The sequence below is a fragment of the Nomascus leucogenys genome, chromosome 13 (assembly GCF_006542625.1).
Source record: "Nomascus leucogenys isolate Asia chromosome 13, Asia_NLE_v1, whole genome shotgun sequence".
NCBI lineage: Eukaryota > Metazoa > Chordata > Mammalia > Primates > Hylobatidae > Nomascus > Nomascus leucogenys.
The window spans coordinates 86,495,094-86,519,915 of NC_044393.1; the positions used below are offsets into that span (position 1 = coordinate 86,495,094).

The 24,822-nt window shown below is 37.5% G+C and overlaps 1 protein-coding gene across 1 annotated transcript in view; it reads right to left on the reverse strand.

Moving 5' to 3' along the window:
• Positions 1-24,822, reverse strand: part of DGKI (diacylglycerol kinase iota) — a 460,711-nt gene that overhangs the window by 108,046 nt on the left and 327,843 nt on the right. The window contains exon 21 of the mRNA XM_030825779.1: positions 23,037-23,137. Coding sequence (XP_030681639.1) covers positions 23,037-23,137 — 101 coding nt within the window. The remainder of the gene's footprint in view (positions 1-23,036; positions 23,138-24,822) is intronic.

Here is a 24,822-nt window from a genome sequence, read left to right on the forward strand (position 1 = left end):
ACACAAAATTTACCTATATAATAAACCTGCACATATACCCCTGAATCTAAAAGTTTTTTTAAAATAGAAAATGAACTTGTGCAGAGAAAAACATTTTAAACTTGATATATTTAATATCCTCAGAGAGTTGAGAGAAAATGGTCCACACATGAAATGGAAAAATTATAATATTAAATTATATAAAGAATGTGAAGAAAAAAAGAGGAAACTCATTTAGAGAATAAAAGAGCACAAAACCCTTTGAAAATAAAAATTTGATAAAATAAATAGGGACCTCATTAGAAAAGTTAAAAGATGAAGTTGAGAAAATCTCTAAGAAAGTAGAGCAAAAATAAAAAGAGATAGAAAGTAGGAGGGAAAAACTAAAAAAAATTAGAAACCTAGTCCAGGAGGTCCCAATAATAGGAGTTTCAAAAAACATCCCCATAATAGGAGTTTCAAAAAACAAAAGAAAATAGAGAATATAAAAAACAAAATGAAGAATATTTCCTAAAACATTAGTTTCCAAACTGAAATGATTCACCAAATGCCAAGCACGATAACTACAGAACAATATAACATCATCTTGTTTTGAAATTGAAGAGTACTGGGTACAAACGGAAGAATCTACAAGTTTATAGAAAGGAAAAACCAGATTATATACAAAGGATTAAAATTTGGAATGTTTTTGAACTTCTCAAAGGCAACCATACAGTAAGGAAGACAATGAAACAAGACCTTCAAAGTTCTAAGACTTTTACACATAACCCAAATAATCAAACAAGTGCAAGAGTTGAATGAAGGACCCATGATCTATCAAGAAGCTACTGGGTTATCTGCCCCAATAAAGTTGAATTTGCTATAAGAATGGGTGTTATATAAAATATATTGACACTATATCACCCCCTGACATGCTCTGCCTGAACCTATTCCTGACAGCAAGAGTTGGTTCATAGTGAAGCAGAAAAATTCAAAGAAGTCTATTCCCTGTGATGATATATTCATTTGATAGCTAAAACTCAACTTAACACCTGCCAAGGGCTGCCCAGGAGTCAGTCATTACCTTGCCCACTAAGTTCTCTTAGAATGAGTCCATGTGCACGCTCAGAAAAACTGAAGCCCAACAATGAACTAGAGACTCTTTTCAGCTTTCTTGGGAAACTTAAGCTAAAGTGAAAGCATCATCTTTTCTTTACACAGGGGATTTAGATTTGCTACTTAGTTTTTCAAAACCACTCAATATCTGGTTTAGGGATGCAAACATTGGTGGTAAATATATACCTATCAAGAGAATGGCAAATACAACAAGAAAAGTAGTTATCCCAGTAGAACAGTGAGGGGTGGTACTTGTTCTGTTTCTTAATCTAAGTGGCAGGTACACTGGTGCCTATTTTACTACTAATCTTTAAACCTCTGTATTGTACATATACACTGTGATGACTAATTTTATGTGTCAACTTGACTTGGCTAAGGGACACTCAGATAGCTAGTAAAACACAATTTCTGGCTGTGTCTGTGAGAGTGTTTCCAGAAGAGATCAGCATTTGTATCAGTGGAGCGAGTAAAGAAGACCCACCCTTGGCAATGTGGGCAAGTGTCATCGTGTCATCCAATCTGGGGCCTGGATAGAACAAAAAGGTGGAATAAAAGTGAATTATTTCTTCTTGAGCTTGGACACCCATCTTCTCCTGCCCTCTGACATCACGGCTCCTGGTTCTCTTTCCAGGACTTACACTAGTGATACCCACTCCTGCACTCCAGTTATCAGGCTCTCAGACTGGAGGATATACCACCAGCTCCCTTGGTTCTCAGGTCTTTGGGCTTGCACTGATTTACACCACTGGCTTTCCTGGTCCTCCAACTTTCAGATGGTATCCTGTGGGACTTCTTGGCCACTATAATTGCATGAGCCAATTCCCATAATAGATGTCCTGTTACATATCTATATACCCAGTTGGTTCTATTTCTCCAGAGAACCTGGACTAATACACACAAATTTGAGGACATAGCAAGAAGGCAGCCATCTGTAAGCAAGAAAGAGAGCCCGCACCAGACCCAACCATGCCGGCATCCTGAGCTTGGACTTCCTGCCTACAGATCTGTGAGAAATAAATGTCTGTTATTTAAGTCACCCAGTGTATAGTATTTTGTTATGGCAGCCAGAGCAGACTAAAACAATGAGGAAGCTTTGACAAATTCAGGTAATAGGAACTACACTGTGGAACTTACTGGTGATATTAAGCCCTGAGAAAATTATACTACCAATTACCCCTTTCCAGCCAAAATATAAGTCCTGCCCTAGCACCCTTCTATGGCTTCACCCTGACCTCCATTAACCCTCTTTCCCTATTTCCTGTTTGTTTAAATGTCTCATAATCCAGAATGTGATTAAATTAATTAGTTGAGAAACCCATTATACATTTTACATGTGCATGCTCTGGATTTTATGTTTGAAGTAAAATGCCCACAGGTCTTACTAATTAATTTTGTCTTCTATACTTGAAGTTAGACTACTTGAACTTGTTATGCAAATTTATGCCAAATAATGCATAAATTAAAACTATTCATCCTCAGCAAATTCAAAATCTTCCAGCAACCAATCCACAATTATACTCTTATATCCATAAAAAAACTTTTAAAGTCTATATACACCAAGATAAAACATAACAAAATATAATTTCTAAAATATATATTTCACCACAAATTGTAAACAACCAGGTAATAAATCAGGCTCAGGTACCCTATACATGAGACTGAATTGCCCAAAGCTTTAAAAACCAATGTTGTTAAAGGTTACAATGAAAGGTGTCTAGAGTTGTTTCTTAAGTTAATTTTTTATTGATACATAACAATTTTACATGTTTACTGGGTACATGTGATATTTTGATACATGTATACAATGTACAATGATCAAACCAGGGTAATTAAGCAATCTATCACCTCAAGCATTTATCACTTCATTATGTTGGAAGCAGTCTCAATCTTCTCTTCTAGTATTTTGAAATATACGATAAATCATCATTAACTACTATCACCTACTGTGCTATAGAACCATAAGGGTTATTTCTTCTATCTATCTGTATTTGCACACCCATTGACCAAACTCTCATCACTTCCCCTTACCCTCACCCTTCTGAGTCTCTGGTAATCACTATTCTACTCTCTACCTTCAGGAGACTGACTTTTTTAGCCCCTAGATATGAGAGAGAACATGCCCTACTTGTTTTTCTGTGTCTGGATTATTTCACTTAACATACTGTCCCCCAGTTCCATCCATGTTACTGCAAATGACAAAATTTTATTCTTTTTATGGCATAACAATAACTTATTGTGTATATATACCACATTGTCTTTACCCATTCATCCATTGACAGACACTTAGGTTGCTTCCATATCTTGGCTATCATGAATACTGCTGCAATAAACTCAGGCATCCAAATATCTCTTCCGTATACTGATTCCTTTCTTTTGTACCAACACATACCCAGCAGTGGGACTGCTGGATCATATGGTCAATCGATTTTTAGTTTTTTTGAGGAGCCTCCATTATGTTGTCCATGGTGGCTGTACTAATTTACACTCCCATCAACAGTGTAGAGTTTTAAGAAAACTTGAATCAGTTGGTATGATGCAAAAGACAGTCAAATAATTTCCTCAAGTGAATTAATTATTTGTTGAGGAAAGCCAAAAGACCCTTGTAGACCAACTCTGAGGTAAACTGCCCTACCCAGGGATGTCTAAAGCAAATTTTATTCTGGCACAACCTTCAGCATAGTATCTTTGTGCTGAATTGCCTAGAGGCCAATGAAAATTCACAATAGTTGGGAATCTGAGGTTAATGCACATGCCAACTACATGAGCTCGCAGATGCCAAACTGAGCTAGGATCACTTTTCCTAGGCACAGCTGCTTGGAGCCTGATATGGTTTGGCTCTGTGTCCCCACCCAAATCTCATATTGTAGCTCCCATAATTCCCACATGTTGTGGGAGGGACCCCCACAACGAATCATTGAATCATTGTGGGTCCCCCACAAATGAATCATGGGGGTGGGTCTTTCCCATGCTGTTCTCATGATAGTGAATGGTTCTCACAAGATCTGATGGTTTTAAAAATGGGAGTTTGCTTGCACAAGCTCTCTCTTAGCCTGACGCCATTCACATAAGATGTGACTTGCTCCCCCTTGCCTCCCCGCATGACTGTGAGGCTTTCCAGCCATGTGGAACTGTTGGTTCTCCATTAAACCTCTTTCTTTGTAAATTCCCCAGTCTCAGGTATGTCTTTATCAGCGGTGTGAAAACGGACTAATACAGGGCCTAAGCCTGGGGGTCCAAGCAAGTAGCATTGGAGGAACTAGCATTATTTTAATGATGTATCTTTGTACCATTTTGTGATCTGGTTATCTATTTGTCTAATTTTATGATAGCATTGTGTCATATGATAAATTTTGGGAGGGTTGGAATAAATATGGATGAACAAGAAAATGATAATACTGATTACATGATATGAAAAAGGAGGAGAAGGAAGAAAAAAAGGAGGAAAAAGAAAAGGAGGATGGAGGAGGAGGAAGAACAACAAGGAAGGAGAGGAGGAGAAAGGGGAAGGGAGGGCATGGAGGAAGGAGAAAAAATTACCTACATTCACATCAATAATGTACCAGTTTTACTGTATTATTTAATCTTTGCCACAATCCTGAGAGGTGGATGTCATTATTTCTATTTTTAAAAAGAGGAAACTGAGTCTCAGATAGATAACATGCCCTAAATATTACAACCACTAAAACGGAACAACAGCTTTCATCCTAGGTTTCTCTTACTCAAGAGCCCCTGTTCTGAACTATTCCTACTTTCCATTGAACTTGGGCCGCATAGAAGGATGGAGTTTCTACTAGCTTTCAACACTGAGCTCAGAGAAGTGAAGGAGCATAGTCCATGGATGATCTGTGTGGCTTAAAGCTATGTCAGAAATTATGGTAGCAATAGTCCAGATTCAGGTGAGCTTACAGACCACGACTCAAGCTTATCAAAACTGTTGACAGCCTTGCTATATAACCTTGTCTGTAATTTAGGGGTCACAGAATTAAAGTAAGTATTGCTTACTTTACAAAGAAATGCAACTATACAATTGTGAGCAGATGCTAATTATTATTGGGACAGTAGAGATAACAAGAGTACCTAGAATTTAATCAAGATTATTACAGAAAATCACTGACTTGTTTTGCTATTAAAATCCTTATAATAGAATTTCCAATACTGAACTGAAGACCTCAATGACAGTTAACACAAACTAAACAGAAAACAAAACCCACGTTCTCACTTGAGGTGTGAAAAGTTCATGACATCAGAGGCACAAGCTATTCAAAGGGGTTTCCCAAGGATTTTTGATATTGTATTTACTTAACAGTATCAGTTTTCAGGCTGGCTGGCCTGTGATATTATCAATTTGGTAGTTTTGCTATAGTACATATTCTCATACCAATCATTTTAATGTTTAATTATCCTTGGTAAATAACTACATTCAGGACAATTACAATTCCAGATACTTTTGATTATTTTGATTTCTCAATGAGCTTAGCTTGCCCTTGGTTCTTTTACAGTATAGTATGTAAAGGCCCAATGTACTGAGAAAGATCATATTATCTACCCCACTGGGTTATTGTAAAGATTAAATCCTACCTATAAAAAACATCCTATATTCACTCCTCTAAGCCTTATTTAATTCATCACTTTTACCCTTAATTCTATTATCAACATGTACTGCCCTTTCATAAATTCCCAAACCAATTTCAGCAGACTATATGTGAGAACTTTTTATAGCATATAATGTGTTGCGCCAAAGTCTCTAAAGGGTAGAGTCTAAACTAAAGTGTGTAAATAAAAGAATCAACCAAACCTACAAGGAGACGAGGGGAATCACAGCTACCTGCTTGATGACACAAGCCAAGGTCCTAAGAGCCAAAGCAGAAAGAGCCACCTTTCACACCAAGTCCACGTGAAAGTGATAATGGGATTTATAAAAAGGGAGAAAACTCACAGCAGTTAATTCATTCTGTGCAAGGTACCGTGATGTAATCAACAAGATGTCATTGTGGAAATAAAGAGCTGAGAGCTCAGCATTTTTTTAAAAAGATTTAATTATGTGATATTGCTGTTACAGTGCAATTACTATTAAAATAGAATTGCAGCTATATGAAGCCGTTTACCTATTCAAAGCACAAACAAACTACCTTCAACAGGATCATTATAAGAAGGTGTGATACCTTAGAGAAAAGCTTCTGAGAAACCACAGTGTTTGCAAAGATTGGGCTTTGAGTTTTCAATACATATATGAATTGTGGAGGCTTTCTAAAAAAGGTTATCACCTTCTGAAAAGAACAATAAATATAATCACAGAATTAAAAAGTCAGAAAATAGGAAAAGGTATTGAACAATATGGTAAACCATCAAAATATAGATAGTAATCTTAGAATAAACTTTTAACACTATGTATATACACATTTTAAAAACTTGACACTTCCTTAAGCATCAATTTTAGATTTACTGACATAATCAATAGAGTTTATGCAAGTACTTGGTATCATTTAATCAACCTATACATAGTATTAAGAAACCAACAGCCTCTTAAAAAAAAACCCATTCCCTAGAAAATAACATAGAAATAACGTAGGAGGAAAGCTAGATAAGCTTGGTACGGCAATGACATTTTAGATACAACACCAAAAGCATGATCCATGAAAAAATGGTTAAGTCAGACTTCATTAAAATGAAAACTTCCACTCTGAAAAGACAGTGTTAAGAAAATGAAAAATTAGCCACAGACTGGGTGAAAATCTTTGCAAAACACGTATCTGATAAAAGACTGGCATCCCATCATTCTAAGCAAACTATCACAAGGACAAAAAAACCAAACACCGCATGTTCTCACTCATAGGTGGGAGCTGAACAATGAGAACACATAGACAAAGGGCAGGGAACATCGCACACCGGGGCCTTTCAGGGGGTAGGGGGATGGGGGAGGGATAGAAGAAAAAACAAAAAGAAAACTGATCTTAAATTTTGCACAAATTTCTGAAAAAAAAAAAAAAAAAAAAAAAAAAGACTGAGGCCACAGGACAGAAGGAAGCTGGTTGTCCCATGTGGACATAATGATGCCTTCTCCTCATGATACTCTCCTACCTCTTGGAGAGAATGTGCATTGAGAAGCTCAGCCTTGGTCTCAGCAAGGCTCACCAAATCAATAACCAGATCTGAGCAATGGAAAATACTCAGAGAAACCATCTCATTTATGCTGTTGTAGTTGTTTCATGCCATATCTAATTCATTCTGTCTTGAAACAGGAGAATTACCCTAGATACAAATTGTGAGTGAATACAGGGGGAAAGCTTAGTAAATAAATGCAAATTAGAATATTCACTTCTTTTAAAATAAGATTAAAAAATAATGTTCAATGCTGGCCAGGGTGCCATGAAATCAATTGTTTCAGAGTGTAAATTTGTGCATTTTGACAGTAGGTACTAGTATTCCTAAATGTTCTGTAACTCTGAAATCCACATCTAGGAGCCTATAATAAAGAATCCATAAGAGATGCAAAAAAAAAAAAAAAGACTGGTACCCAAAAAATACATAGAATTCTTAAAACCCAACAGTAAGAGAGCCAATTAAAAAACTGGGCAAAAGATCTAAACAAAATCTGACGAAAAGAAAATACAGATAGCAAATATGCTCATCAAAAGATGGTCAACATCTTCTGTCATCAGAGAATTGCAAATTAAACAACAAAGATACCACTACACACCTAATAGAATGGCTAAAATTAAAAAAAACTACCACCACCAAATGCTGGTGGGGATGTGGAGCAATAGGAACATTCATTCATTGCTGGTGGAAATACAAAACGGCACAGCCACTTTGGAAGACAGCTTGGCAGTTTCTCACAAAACTAAATATACTCTTACCACGCAATCGAGCATCAGCTCCTTGGTATTTACCCAATGGTGTTGAAAATTATGTCCACATAAATATCTGCACATGAATGTTTATAGCACCTTTATTCATAATTGCCAAAACTTGTAAGCAACTAATATGTCCTTTGGTAGATGAACAGATAAATTGTGGTATGCCCAGACAATGGAATATTATTCAACAATAAAAAGAAATGAGCTATAAAGCAAAGACAAGACATGGGGGTATTTTAAATGAAGATTGCTAAGTGAAAGATGCCAATTTGAAAGGCTACATGATGTATAATTCCAATAATGTGAAATTCTGGAAAGGGCAAAAACTATGGTGACAATAAAATAATCAGTGGTTGCCAAGGGCTTGGGAGAGGAAGGGAGAAATGAAAAGACATACCAAAAGTATTCCTTGTGAAATATTCTGTATGACATGGTAATAATGACTGCACGTCATTACACATTTGTGAAAGCCCATAGAATTATATGACAAAAGAGTGAATCCTAATGTACACTATGGGATTCAGGTAATAATAATGTATCAGTATTGGCTCATCAATAGTAACAAATGAACCACATTAATGCAAGATGTTAATAAAGGGGAGAACTGTGTGTGGATAGGCTGGGGTAGGGGAGGGTTGAGAGGATATATGGAATTCTCTGTACTTTCTACTTACTTTTCCTGTAAACTTAAAACTGCTCTGAAAAATAGTCTTAGTTAAAAAGAAACAGAAAAATCAAGAGAAAAGAAAAAGAAATTGTTCTGAGTTTCCTATAGACAGATACTTTGTCTATAGGAAATATAATATGGAAGGATGTAAAGACAAGTGGAATCTTTCTTTTTACCTCATTAGTTCCAAATGTGCCAAGGTTATCACAGAACTACAATTCTTACTTGATGGCTGATAATAATTAGATAGAATGGGTTTGCAATACAGTATTTCAATCCAGTTTTTCCCTGCTGTGGGTCACAGGTCCGTTTACAACCACCTGGTCATCATTAATTTCCCACTGCTCACCTGGAACCAATGGAGAGCAACTAATGGGCATATTAGCATTCAAAAGGAAACATAACATCCCAAGAACTTTATACCTTGCCATGCCATGCCTGGGACCTGTCAGCAGTTTCACAACCCCTAGTCCTTACAATTAAAAGTAATTATAGAGTTTGGATTCCCCAGCTTGAGCTAACCCAGGTCCTGTCCATAGTCCATTAAAAATGTCATCCACAAGATAAAAGTAAATTATATAGTTTTCATTGGATTCTATTCAAGGGTAAGATTTCTGAGTGCTTTCCAGAAACTAACAGGTTCTCTAGAAATTTGGGTTTCCAAGTACAGATCCAATTCTGCTTTTATCGTGATAGTATACTACCTAAGTGGGCAACATAAGGAACATGCAACTCACTTAAAAAAAATCCTCCTAAATGCTTATGGCATTCATAATCTTGAATAGTAACTCATGGTTTCTATTTTCATTAATTTGGTAAATATATATTGTATATACAAAGAATTACGCCACAATATGTTTCACGTCTATAAGTCATTCACTTAATCATTTTAGCAAATGGGTTTTAAGGACTTTCTGGTGCTGGGGACAACTCTAGTGTAGGAGTTGGTCACAGAATGCTCAGTAAAGACATGGTACCTGCCCTCAAGGAGTTTACAGAATTGGAGGAGGAGGGGAGTACATGAAAACATCCTATCGATGATATCTTTGTGACGGGAATCAGATAGGCATGTACTCCACATGTTTAGAATCCAGAAGAGCTACACATTCCCCAAGACCAGACACTCTTCCATGAGGAGTTATGAAGAAAATAAGGTGGTTTGACAAAAGGAACAAGAGTTTTTGAGACAAAAGGAAATTATCTCAGAATACCCTTAGGCTGTAAGGAACCACAGCATGAAAACAAGAAAAGGAAATGTTCAGGAATTAGGAAGGCAGGTAGGTACAGAGTAGAGTAGGTTGAGACTAAGGCCAGAGGTTTGATTTTTCTACTAAGAAGTTGAGACTTTATTCTCAAAAGGATGGGTAGATACTAACAGGTTTCCAACAGAAGGTGAAGGTTCCAGATGTATACTGACCAAAACAGCCTTCATGTTTCCCTTAGCATGATGGAACCTTAGACGGGTTTCTTTTATTTTTTTTTTTTTGAGACAGAGTCTCGCTCTGTCGCCCAGGCTGGAGTGCAGTGGCGCAATCTCGGCTCACTGCAAGCTCTGCCTCCCGGGTTACTCCATTCTCCTGCCTCAGCCTCCTGAGTAGCTGGGACTACAGGCGCCCACCACCATGCCCGGCTAATTTTTTGCATTTTTAGAAGAGGCGGAGTTTCACCGTGTTAGCCAGGATGGTCTTGATCTCCTGACCTCGTGATCCGTCCGCCTCGGCCTCCCAAAGTGATGGGATTACAGGCGTGAGCCACCGCGCCCGGCTGACAGGTTTCTTCTTGACTATATGGCCCTGAACACTTGTTTCTTAGATCATTTACTTTAGCAAACTTTCCATTGTAAATCCTTTCTCTGCCCCTTTGAGATGTGTGTAAATCTGCTCCCAGACTCATGCCAAATTTTACAACCTAGGAATGTCTTTCTCCAGGAGCTAGAAGTCATTTTTTGAAATGTAAACATCATGAAAGACAGAGTCCCTCTCTCTCAGGCTCTGTGGGTGGGTAAGAGCCTAAATAATTATTGGTAATAAGAGACAATTAGCAAACACAGATGCCTAGTTACAGAAAAATCAAGAGAAAGGGAAAAGAAAAAGAAACTGTTCTGAGTTTGCTATGGACAGATATTTTGCTCATGAGATCATCCTGACATAGAACAATTATCAGTACCTATTTCGTTACTCATAGCATTCACATTACTCAGGAAGTCAAAAGGATGGTGGAAATAAGGAACTCAAGCAGGAGAGGCAGGGGACTAGAGAAAAGAAACAAATTCCTAAGGAAGGATGTAAAGACAAGTGGAATCTTTCCTTTTATTTTGTTAGTTTCAAATGTGCCAAGGTTATCAAAAAACTACAATTCTTACTTGATGGATGATAATAATTAGATACAATGGGTTGGCAATTGACCAGCCTCCCCACAACATCCTCCAGTACTTTTCCACTCGCTCATCCCAGTGCCTAAAAATCTCCCACCTTTTTCTTGGACAAAATGTTAGAAAAATCATTGGGAGTAATACGGAAGACAAATTGATGAAAAATTAGGTGAGTGACTGGAGGATGAGTGAGGAAGCTAATACAGTCAGTGAGCTGAGCAATGGTGAGGTCTGGAATAGAGGAGTGGCAGAAAGACAAGAAGGAAAGGGCATATGAGAAAGACACGAAGGCCAAGGAAGCAACTCCTCTGTGGCCAATTGGATGGGAAGAGGGAAAAGGAGCAAGAGTGACAGTGAAGTAGTTTTGCATAGCTGTGGGGGTTACAACCTTCTGATACACTTACCTAACACCATGGACTTGTGGCCTGCTGAGCTGGAGAGAGTGAAAAAGAGCAAAGAAGGCAGCAGAGAGAGACTGTGAAAATAATGTAAAATTAGTGAAAACTGTGATGATGGAGGACAAAGACCACTTGTCAATGCCTCAAAGGCAGTTTGATAACACCTAAAATACAAGAAAATGGTTTCTGAGTTAGAATGTGTTATAGACAGAATTGGGGAAAGAAAATTCTGAAGGCTGGAGAACAAAGAATAGAAGAAAGAGAATGAAAGGGAACACTACACTCCCCAGGTGCCCACCGAAGCCCAGCCCACAATCCCTCAGGAGTTAGTAACAGATCCTTTTCTTTTTCTCTTTCCAAATCCTTGGCATTCGTGACATGATAAATGGAAAAGCAGAAATGAGAAAGAAAATCCCAGCAAAAAAAAAAAAGGAGATGTTAAAGCCTGGTCTTCTGAACAAAGACAAAAGTTGTCAGGTGGAACATGATACCCAATCACGGATGCTGTTTATAATGGCCTTTTTCCTACTTCTGATGACTGCGGTTCATGCATTGACTGTGGTTATCCAGGAGCAAGTGTGGGCAGAAGGCCCAAATACCTCTCTTCTAATACATAGTAGGAACCAAAGGTCCAGACCAAACAGTGCTATGAAATGTCATCCTTGTCCAACTGAATATGTAAATGCCTACTTTTGATGAAGATTATTCCATTTCAAGGAAGGTTCCTAATGTTGCATGCAATAAAGTACTAGTACAACAAGATGATGTATATAATCTCTTGGCAATTATTCCTGGTGTTAAATGTGATATAAGCTTTTAACTGTGAGGTCCTAGCATGCCCTTGACAATGGAAATGAATATTCGTAAAATTCTTAGAACAGAAAGAATCACTACTGATGTTTACTACCAGTGCTCAAGTACTTGGGAGGGAGATAACAAAGGCTTGACTGTGACATTGGAATCTTGGCTACATGGCCAGGCTAGCCAAATATATCCAAAAATCAAGATGAAATATTACATGTCAGAAAGGAAAGATTCATAACCATACCTAAAACTTCAACACTTGAAATGATTATTAGATACACTGGTCCAAATCTCTTTCATAATTTCTACATCATGCTGTCTGTTACATTGCAGGGTGATGGTCAAGGTCACCAACAACTAGATGCTGGGGACACATTCAGTCATGCAGCCTGGAATTTCTGAGTTGATTAGATACATGTGGAGAATTCATGACAGAAAGATTTTCTAAAATCAGCTGAAGGGGCCCCAAGCCTCTTTTGGGAAGCAAAATGAATAAACAAATTATACATGGACAGCTTCTATGAGGAGATGTGAAATAGGGCGGTCTCAAACAAAGACATCCCTAGCAGCTGACAGCCTGGGGACATCTCTAATTCTGCTTATAGATGACTCCAGGAGACTGGCAGTGGACCAGTGATTCAGGAAACCCACTCGGTACTAAGACTGTTTTCCACCAGTGTGAACTAGGGAAAGCCTGCAGTTTTTATCCATGTAACTAGTGCATAAAATTGTGGTTCTGAGTCAATCTGCAAAGATGTTATTTTCAGATTAGCTTACACTTCCGCCCTTGATTCTGTTTAGTTCAATCAATGGATTGCTCTTATTAGCAAAGGCTACATTTTAACAGTGAAGGAAGAAATGAATATATAAAAAATACACATCCCATTGAGAATCAAACTCTGAAGTTTCCTCTGCTGACTATAATGTCAGACTAGAAGTGACAGCCAGAAATTGAGATGGCTTTATATTCAGGTTTCCACTTTTAATTACTCAAATTCCAAATGGAGAATATTTGGCTTGGCAATAATTCATCAGAAAGAACTTTTAAGGAAAGGTCAGCATTCACCTTCTAGGTTTCCATTTTACTTTGCTAATTCAGACATTTCTGAATAATCAACGTGTATTCCAATTCCCCGAATTTGGGATAGCAGGGAAATCAGGTTAAAAGATATAACAAGAGAAAAACTTGAGGGCTAGCACTCATTTAAGCTGAATTTCCAGTACCTAGAACAGTCTTTGATACATAGTAGGTGTTCAATAGACCGTTGTTAAATGAAGAGTTGAATGAATGAACTCAAGGATTTTGGTATGTGGGTGGCTCCTTCCTGGCCTTAGTTCAAAAATCAGGTGCTGAGTTATTAATACATAGCAAGATTCTGCTTTCGGAACTGAAGCACTGCATTCGTGTTAGGATTGAGGCACTCATTTTCCCAGAGGCTGAAAGTTTGCTGATAGTGCACAGTTGAGTCCTTCTCCAGAAAGGATGCTACCTCACTCAAGGTTTATCCCCTCCCAGGGCAGAGCCTGATCTGTATCCAATAACCCTTGCCTCAATTTAGAAAACTCAAAATGGCTGTCCCAGGTCCAAAGGTCCCTGCGGGAGTCCTCAGTTGTGACTACAGCAAAGTTCAACGTCTCCCTCTTCCTGGTCCCGCTTTTCTTGCCCTGCACAGCTGTGGTTCCGTCTTGGGAAATCCCCAAGAAAACCCTTGCACACAAAACTCAGTCTCACAGTCTGTTTCCCCAGAAACCCAACTGACGAAAAGAACTATGACCGCAAATTATTTTAAATTTGTCTCTATAAAGAAGTAGGCCGTATACTAGAAAGTGCCCTGGATTAAGAGAGAAAATACATAATTTCTTATTAAAATCCCATCGCAGCAATGTAACCCTGTGCGAGGCAATCTTAAGTGTCCTTGTAATGATGCATGTGGCCAGTGTATACAACAGCCCTCTGTAAACCATGAAGCCCTATGCAATTATTGGATGCTATCATTTATTATTAAACAGGATAGTTGTGACTCTGCAATGGCCAACACTGCACTACTCAAACCTTAGCAAGATGAATGAAAGTAATAATTTTCTAAAAAGATCTTAGAAGAAAGTCTTCAAAAGGAAGTCTACCATCTGAGCTTACATTCCAGAGTTGTCAACCTGGTGAGACAGCTACCAAATGGACTAGGCTGGTCTATAAGTAGTAAGAGCTGGCCATAATTTTGAGTATGTGTTACATAAAATAAACCAATGAAAAGGGAAAATATTCTTTTGGGCAGAGACTTAAGGATCTACCTGCAATTGATTGCTCTCATTGCCAAAGGCTAAGTTTTAACAGTGAAGGAAGGATCAAATATCATCATCAACACTTTACACCCAGTTCTTTGTCTGAAATCTAACATTATTAACTTCTAATACAGCACAGCACCAGAGCATATTTTATTTTCTTATAAATAAAGAAAGCCTTTAGGTCATAAACAGAATTAGATGGCAAAGAAGTTTATATTAATAATAAGATCATATTTCGGCCCAATATTCCCCTGGTATCAGAGTCCTTTGAAATTAGAAAGACATAGAGTAGGCTCATCTATAAACCAAGACAGCCAGAAACTGGCAAGTCAGGCTCTATGTGCTTACAAAAAACAATGAATTCAATGATCCACTTCCAAAGTAAAGGTCAGCAATTCTGCCCAACCCTGCCACTGTCTCTCTCCTCAAGCTATTTCAAACCTTTCTCTTTTTTTCCAGAACACTGATACTATCCATTTCCAACTTTCAACTAGTAAGCTTGCTTCTTCTTTTACTGAGAAAATAAAAGCAATCAGAATAGAACCTCTGTTTCTCCCTAGCACCAAGTACACCAAGCTATCTGTATCTGTACTCCCTCCTCTACCTTCTCTCACTGTACTCGGGAGAATCTGCCCCACATTCCTGCCCACAACCTTCCGCTGCTCACCAGGTTCCATCTTACCACCTACTCAAAGGCATCGCTCCTGCAGTTGGCCCTCTTCTGAATCAAGTTCTCTCTCTAGTGAATTGGTCCCACCAGCATACACACTTGCTGTACTATCTTACGAATTAAAAAAAAAAAATCCTCCTTTAATTCTACTATATTCTTTTACAGTTATCATCCCATTTCTTTCCTTTGTTTTACAGTTAAATACCTTAAAAGAGCAATCTGTGGTGAATTATAGTCATATGTCATTTAACGAAAGGGATGTGTTTTAAGAAACATGTTGTTAGGTGATTTCTGCATTGTGTGAACATCATAGAGTGTACTTACACAAACCTAGATGGAATCACCTACTACACACCTAGGCTATACGGTATAACCTGTAGCTCCTAGGCTACAAACCTGTACGGCATGTTACTGTACTGAATACTGCAGGCATATGTAAAACAATGGCATTTGGGTATCTAAAATACCTAAACATAGAAAAGGTGCAGCAAAACTACGGTATTAAAATCTTATGGGACCACTGTTGTATATGCAGTCCATCATTGATCAAGATGTCATTAGGCAGCACACATCTGACCTTCACTTGACCCTATTTGCACATGAATCCTCTCTATGCACCTTCACATTTTTCACTCCACAATCTCGTGAGGCTACCACTAACTACCCTCTACCCCAATCCAACTACCAATTCTTAGTGTGCGTCTTACTCAACCTCTCTGAAACACTGACAGCTAGACAGCTTTTATGAGATATTTTTCTTCTCTCGGATTCCAATGAACAAGCTCTCCTGCTGTTTTTGTACCTAACCATAGGCTCCTCCTTGGTCTTGCTCCTTCCTGGTCTCCTTTGCTGAATCCTCCGCATCTTCCCTACCTCTATTTACCAAGTTGCCAAGGTCAAAACATCAGAGGCAACTGAATTCTGCACTCTTATGCAATACAGCGAATCCATCATCTCATCCTACCAGCATTACCTCCAAAATGTAGCCAGAATCCAACTGATTCTCTCCAACTCTACTACTTTAACTCCCTCATTCCTATTGCATATCACCTGGAGTATCACATTAGCCTGGTACCTGCTGTCCTATTTCCATCATTGCAACCTGAAAATGTTCTACCTAGTAGCCAAATTTATCTAGAATAAATTCAGGCGTGATACACTCCTCAAGTAGTTCCAACACCTTCTCATCACACTCTGAATAAAATCCAAAGCCTTCTCCATGGCCTATAAGTCCCCTCCATGTGCTGACCCTTTAAAATAACTTCCTGACTATCTCCATTCAACTAAGCAGGTTCCAGTCACATGGACATCCCTGCCATTCATTAAATATACTAAGGATGCTTGGCCTTGGAACTTGCCATGTCCTCTGCCCAGGGATACTCTTCTAGAAATCCACATATACATGCACTCTTTTTGTTCTGGTCTCTCTTTAAATGTCACTTCTTCAGAAAGTCTCTTGCTGACCACCTTATCAAAAACAGGATCCTCTGTCACCGTTCTGCTTTACTTTCCTTTATAGCACTTGCTGCTGTATTGTATTATTTATTTATTTGTCTGTCTCTCCACTGGAACATAAGTTCCAGGGCAAGCACTTTTCCATATCTTGAAATAGTACTAGAAATACTTGAAATAGTACTAGAAATAAGGTAAGCTGTCAATTAATATTTGTTGAATTTATAAATGGCTGATTTGAGGTTGGAGGAAGATCTAAAAACAGAAACTTGTCCAACAAACCTGAGTGTGACAAACTAAGTCAAAGTCAGTTTAAATGTAAGAAGACATTTGAAATGGAATCGTGAAAGACTGAAATGTAAATTTTTACTTATGTTATTAAATATATTTATATGAAAAATAGGAAGTACTATTTGAAGGAAACAGAAAACACAGTGATTAAATAAGTACTCAAAATGTCAGCCCCTTAGACAGTTTGAGTTTTCTGTGCCACAATTGCTTTATATGTGAAATGAGAATAACAATACTATCTATCACACTGAGATGTTGGGTAGATTAATTTATACAATATATGTAGAAAAGGCATTTCCTAGCTCACAGCAATAGTACAATGTGTGTTAACCATTATTATTATTATATTTTTAATAAAATGATAAATATAAGATACAGATAAGAGATAGGAAAAGACAATAAAAGAAACTAAGCACAAAACTCTGGGTAAATGTCAAATCATGAAAATAGGAATAAACATAAACATACTTGCAAAAAGGAAGGACAATGCCCTTCAGAGGACAAATTGACATCATTTAACTCCTCAGACAGATTTCAACTTGGAAAGCCTACCTCCACCAAATGGAGGCCTAATCTCTACTGAACAGTCCTGTTGTCAACTTGTTAAATGAGGGGGAAAGATTCAATTTTAGATGAAGCTATCGATAGAGAAAAAAAAATCAGTGTTTTTAGCAAACTCTTGAAGCACAATGTACTTACATGGTTTCTAATGCTTATACTCATTATGAATGATGTTGGAGCTTTAAAAACTCTACTAAGGAAATATGCTGATGAAAAATTTTTTAATCCTATGTAATTTCTATAAAACTAAACATTATATTATAATCTGTTCTTAAGAAATGTCTAGTTTAACCACTGCATTTAGCAGATAAGGAAACAGAAGGCTGAAGAAGACAAATGCATTGCCCAAGGTCACATACCTAATTAGTGGTTAGACTGGGTTCTCTCATTCTTGCTTATATATTTTATCATTCTTTCATTATTTAAATGATGTTTGCTAGAAAAATAGGTACAGAATGTTTCCATAGCCCCGTCACAGTTATTATCACATTTTTTAAAAAAAGAAAAAAAGCTCGCGAAAATCAGGAACGAATTCTGTTTTTTTTTCTTCCAACCCCTGCTCACAGTAAGGACTCAATAAATGTGCATTGAATAAATTAGGTTGTAATGTTGGATTTTCTAATTTCATCTTTCAATGACTAACATCTAGTGTGGTATCTGACATATAACTGATGCAAACATGTAATTATTGAAAGTATGAATGCATGAATGGTTGAATGGCTCTACCATCTTGGCATAGTTAACAAATTCAGTTGAGCTCAAATATGCAAACTGGAAACAATTTTAAAAATCTTCATCCACCTCCTCTGATCATTTTGAAAGTGGGTTAGACTTAGTGACTTATTCCTAAAGAATAGAGTAGGGAAGGGGAAAAAAATTGTAAGTCTATGATGAAGGAACTTGGCAAATACCACCTTTACCAAATGATCAGGTTAACATCACCAGGGATGTCATGTGGATATCACATAAGTCTTGACATGATGGGACAAAAAGCCTACTTCACATCCATAGTATTCTTTCCAAAAACCCATAAATCCAGTGTAATTATGAGTAAAACAACAGACAAAGCCAGATGGGAAGATATTCTACAGGAAGCAGTATTCCCCCAAAACCATCAAGGTTATAAAAGAAAGAGAGAGAGAGAGAGAGAGAGAGAAAGACAGACAGACAGACAGACAGAAAGAAAGAAAACGCTGAGAAATGGTTACAGATCAGAAGAGACTAGGAAGCTATGACAACTCAATGCAATATGGCATCCTAGATTTGATCCTGGGATAGAAATTCCAAAAGTTTAGTTAATAGTAATGTAGCAATATTGGTTTCCTTGACAAACGCACCATGGCAATGTAAAGTGTTTAACGATAAGAAAAACTGTGGGAGGAATGTACAGGAATGCCCTGTATTACCTTTGTAACTTTTTTGTAAATCTAAAATTATTCCAAAATAAAAATTTGTTTCAAAAAATTCAGTGGTGGATAACAGATGACACACTTAAGAGAATGTATTAGGACTTAAGGAAGGAAATTTGCAGGTAAACATTCAGATCATCCTATATGGGCATTCAGTATTTACATGCCTCATAGATTTAAGTATATTGTCATTACAGCAGACGTTTATACAAGTAGACACAATAAAAGTAAATTGAATGATTTAGTTACACTTTCTTCCCATAATCTTTCTGTGATATTTACTAGTATTTTCAATTCTATTTTTGAAAGTAAGAAAGTGAGTTGGAGGGTGGTGGTGTGTGCAGTTTGAAGTGAGCTGCCTCAAGCCAGGAAGAGTTCTACATAGAGAAAGTCAGCCTCTATGACCTACTTTGAGTCTGGTTTTATAGGCTTGAAGACTGATGAGCAGGGCCTCTCCAACAACCACCACCACAAGCATCATAGCTACCATTTTTGGAGAGCACGCTAATGTGCCAGACTTCACACCATGGGTTCCATATACAGCATTACATTTAAACCTCAGCACTGAATGGGGTTATAATTATATTTTCATTTTACAGATGAGAGATTTGATCATCAGAGAAATTAAATGACTTTGTCAAGGTTGCAACTGAGATTCAAACACCAAAATTTCTGACTTTTCTACTAAATCACCAAACAAGGAAATTCCATTAGGGCAAATGCTTAACTAAATACCTAGTTTGGTTAACACTAATGATACTAGGATTGTACCCTATTTATTGATATATTATGCATTATATGTTATAAACATCTAGATAATACTGAATTATACTGAGATCATGTATGTGAAAGCATTGTCAAACACTGTATTTGATATGCAACAAATGTTAACTCCCTATCCTTATAGACTACATCTGTTTTCAATTGGCTTCAAGCTGGTTTCTACTGCTTGTGTTTTAAACCCTAGATTTGTATAAATTATCATGGCAATTTAAAAGTGCAGAATAAACTGGTGCCCAAGTGAAGTTTAACCAGTTTGCATGGGAATAGAGTTAAGTTTTGGGGAATATCAAGTTATCTCAGATTTTTAAAAAATATATCATATGTCAATGAATCTCTTCTGGGGTTAGAAATATAACAGATTTTTAAAAGCAGATTATCCTTTGCCTAGATTATATGATTATAAGCTTTATTAAGGACCCACTTGTATACTTCTGTTTATGAGAGTGATTTTCTGATATCATTATTACGGATTTGCTTTAATTTTTTTTATATGGCCACTTTCTCTTTATGTTCTACCTCTTAAGTTGAATAGACTGTCCCCTCTTGCAAACCACAACTATTATCTGAGGGTTGATAAATCCTATAGAGTGAGGAAGACTTTCAGTGTCTTACATAAGTCTGAAATTTACCAGCAAGAGCTGAGGGAAAGATTGACAAGGACTAAATTTTTCCAGAATATTATTTTAGAAGGATGGCCCCCCCAGTGAGATGGGGCTAAATGGAAGAGGAATGGGAAATAATCTGAAAGAGTATAGTCCTCTTTCTCTGTGCTAAAATAAGCAAAGCAATTTAAAGGGCTGCCATCCATTATTATCAGGGAGCCCTGCATTACGGACGGAAGACGGGCTTTGTTAGGTGACAAATATGCGAGCTTATTATCTAACGTGAACAATGAGCAAGATTCTGCTAAACAGTGATGGAAAAGAACCACATGCTGCCTGAAGATATCACTTGGCACACCATCAAGAAATGGAACTAACTTCAAACACAGTACCACGCTACTGCTCTAGTTCAGTCTTTGAAGACAATAAATGAATGACGTAAGAGGATTCACTCTCTTTGTTCTGGGATGCAGGTCAGAGTACATTCCTAGAGTCCCTTTTATCTAGATGTGTTGTGCAAATTTCACTTAATTAATGCTTCTGAAATAACATTTATTTTGGCATGCACCTCATATATGGACTTAAGCTTGTTTTTGTCTTTATACTCAGTTTGAGCCCTGTCAGCCTTCCCATGAATCTGTATTCTGTTTCAAGTTGGAACCAGGCAAAAGAGCAAAGGTTAGTAGGAGTGAATCCAGAACCTCAAAGGATAAACTTTCCTGAAAAACCACAATTAGAAGCACCATCACCGCATATTAAAAGTAAAATGATTGAGTTAGTCACTTTTACTTCCTATTCTTTTATTGTTTTCTTCAAATCCAAATCATTGGAATGAGTTTTTAAATCTTTAGAATAACTCCTTTATCCCCTTTTTGAGAGTTTATTCGTTCTTTGGGGTCCCAAAGACACTGTTCAATTTATTTGGCTTACATTTATGCCATATTTGACTTAAGAAGTTTCTTCACATAGAAATTTTATCACGTATGCTGAGTAAAGCTCTTGCCAGAAAATGTCATCTTGTTGGAAAAATTCAAACCACAATTACCTCCAGCAATGGTAGACAGATAATGCCACAGAAAAGATAAAACAGATAAATGAAAGCTACAGATAAGCTTCAAATCTCATTTCAGCTAAAAATTTCAAATGTGTCCCCACTCCAAATTGAATTTCTTCAGAGTTGATGGTAAGCTGCAAAATACTACTTGAGATCTGTTATCTTCTTTTAAGAATTGTCAGCTATTTGTTTGGAAGCTTAAAACAAGAAAGAACATAAAACACTGTTCTTTATGATTAGTAACCTTTAGAACTCAATTTAATTTACATTGTAGCTATACTTCCCATCACAAAAATGTATGTCTATCACTTTATGGATCAAATAGATTATATGCCAGTCTGTCACTTATAAGCTCATTTATATTAGAAAATGTAATATGTTGTTTACAGGAGGAAGAAATTCAGAGGTTTGGGGAATTGCTCCTTCTCCAGCTCAGACTTTCCTATAAAAGGAAATGAGGGTAAAGTATGGAAATGAGAAGGCTGGGGAGAAACTAAAAGATACTGATGTCTAAGGAAAATGACATAAAGGGTTGAAGAAGCTGAAGCAGCTGAGAGAATTCAGAAAGAAAATTCACAGCAAATTCTCTAGTAGATTCAGTGATTAGGCTACCAGGGATATGGCTCTTCGCCTCGTGCCAACTCCAGATTGTAGAACCCTCTGTACCCACCCCTAGGATTATCCTTGGACCTCAGAATTTCCATCCACTAAAGCTTACTTCAGATGAGTCTCAGAAACAAGAGCTCAGAAAAGACCATCCCAGGAAGGCTTTCCTACTATTAATCCTGCCAGTTCTAACTATTTTCCTCTTTTACACAGGTAGCCAGGTCTACACTTAGAGGCCATTTGGGGACTGGGTTCATAAGTCTTTGGTTCCATATAAAAGTCATTTCTTTATATCAGCATCATTGCCTATTCCCTTGGACACCAGTTTTCCTTATCTTCTTTGACTTTACTGCAGTTGACTATTGGCCCCCACAATTAGGAAGGAGCCGAGAACCCTAATATCTAACACTCTCATGGCCTTAACTTCTTCTGGCTTATTTTAACCAATCACCTCATAATTTATTATATAGACAGAGATTTAATGCAGTGATCAGAATGTACCAGAATGTAAGAAGTGTCCAATACATACTGATTGACTAGTGAGATGAACAAACAATTAGCTATGTATTCAAAGAAGCATACAGAAAATACACACTTTGAGAAGTAATTCATACACTGACTCAAGTGCAGGTTTCAAAAATAATGGCACCTCATCATCAACAAATCACTTTAATATCACAACGTTCCCATGGGCCCTTCTCTGACATTATATAATAGCATAATATCTAGAAGTGCTGAATGTGCCTCTTTGCTACACCTCTGTGACGAATGACGGCAGTGTTTGATAACGCAGCCTCCAAGAAGAGATTTGTGTTGTCTCAAGAGTTTTCTGGATGGTGCTATACCATTGGTATCACCAACTTTTTGCTTTCCTCATTTTAGGCAAATCTGAGACTAAAGTGGTGAATAAGCCAAGAGATCCTGACTTGGCATCCACAGCAGAATGATTTTATTCAGCTGCTTTCCTTTTCCAGTTCCTTTTTCTGTAGCCCATACATTATCACTTGGAGCTCACTTGTTACTGTGTTTCACTTCACTTCTCTAACCATGATTTTCAGGCACAAGGATAAATGGATCTACCCATCAAACCAAGGAGGATCAAGAAGCTGAAGATAGGCTGATCGCATGAAATCAATGAGGCACTTCCAACTTACAAGCTTCTCGGAGTTTCTCCTTGTCATAGTGGAATCCTTCATAATCTTGTAAACTGATTTTGTTCACCCGGATCCTCAGACGGTCTGGGACAGACTGGGGACTGCAAAACAAGAACCGAGTGGTCAGATACAAATGAGAGAGCGGAATTGGTAGCCATGCACCTGAAGGACCAAGGGCAATATTGTCTCTTCACGTTTAGAAGGAAGAGTTCACATTCAAACCAGAAAGGCGGGTTCCTTATCAGAATTGAACAGTGATCTGGAGAACACTTCTCCAGAAACCAAAAGTTTCTGGAATTTCGGTAAGAATATGGAAATATGCAGAAAGAGCCTTTGGAGCCCACTTTTATATCGTATTTCTATTGGTTTTTAAAAACATTTAATAAGATCATGTGCTTGTTACATAATAAATTAGATTCGGCGAATCTGAAATAGTGGGAAGTGGAATGGAGCTTTAAGAACCACAGGCAGATATGCACATCACAGTAAGACATGGTCAGGGGCAGCCTGACCCTCAGAGAGATGGAAAAACTATCTTTAAAAAGCAGACCAAGAGTCCAGAAGCCACAGGGCTGAGACTGAAGTAGCTCTACACAGCTCAATGGCCTCTTTTGACAGCACCTCTCAGTCAAAGCGTATTGCAATAAACACTGCTTGTAATGGTGGCTCTGAGCATTCCAAAATGAAGAAAAATGTTTAAATATGTACAGTGTCCTTTCTTTAGGAAGAGAATGAAGTGCGTAACTCACTTTGATAGAATTCAATGCATACTGACTCCAGACACATATTAAGCAATAAAATGGGCAGTACCAAACTTTCTGAACATCTATTCACTCCCCAAATGTCTGTAACTCGACTCCTTGATTTTCTTAAGCGATATTTTGAAAGTGCTTTAATCTTGGGCATTAGTTGAGTGGAATAACTTGGTTTTCATCACCACCACGATGGATCAATACATTTCTTCAATATATTAATATAACACAATGCCCACTTGTCTTTCAATACTACCTTATACTGGGATTTCATTGGTTGAGAGAATTTTCTCATACCAATGCTTGTTTCTCTTTTTTTTATATTAAATGGTGATAAAAGTCACCACTGACTAAAGTGATTGACTAAAGTAGAAAGAATGGCATTATTCTTTAATTTGTTCCTGTAAAGGAGGAAAAGGAAAGAAGGAAACAGAAATAAAGAAACAAAGAAAGAGAAAGAGGGAGGGAGAGAGGAAGGGAGAGAATGAGGGAGGGAAGGAAAACCGGAAAGATAAGAAAGAATAGATGAAAGGAGGGAATACTGTGTCTACAATATTAGGACACCCCTCTCTACCTTCACTTCAAACACACACACACAGAAACACAGACACACACCCATTTAATTTCAGTAAAACTCTGAAAGAGGGAGTAAAAAAAAAATCTCATTCTCTTGTCTAAAGCCTCATTTTAGTGCAAAGTATAGTAACTCCCTCCATATGGAATCCCACTTTACTCACCCAAAATAGCACATACATATCAAACTATAGATACCTATGTGCACACTCACACATGGTGCATTCTGTCTCTCTCTCTCTCTCTCTCTCTCTCACACACACACACACACACACACACACACACACACACACATACAGAGACTGAGAGAGAGATTTAAACTGTGGCTATTTAAAAGTGTAGATATACGTGCACAAATTCTAAAGAGAGATGGTAGACAGGTAAAAATGTCTGAGGTTCACTGGCTTAAAAAAATCAGTATAAAACTACAGAGATGGATAATTCTGGGGGAAATTTGAAAA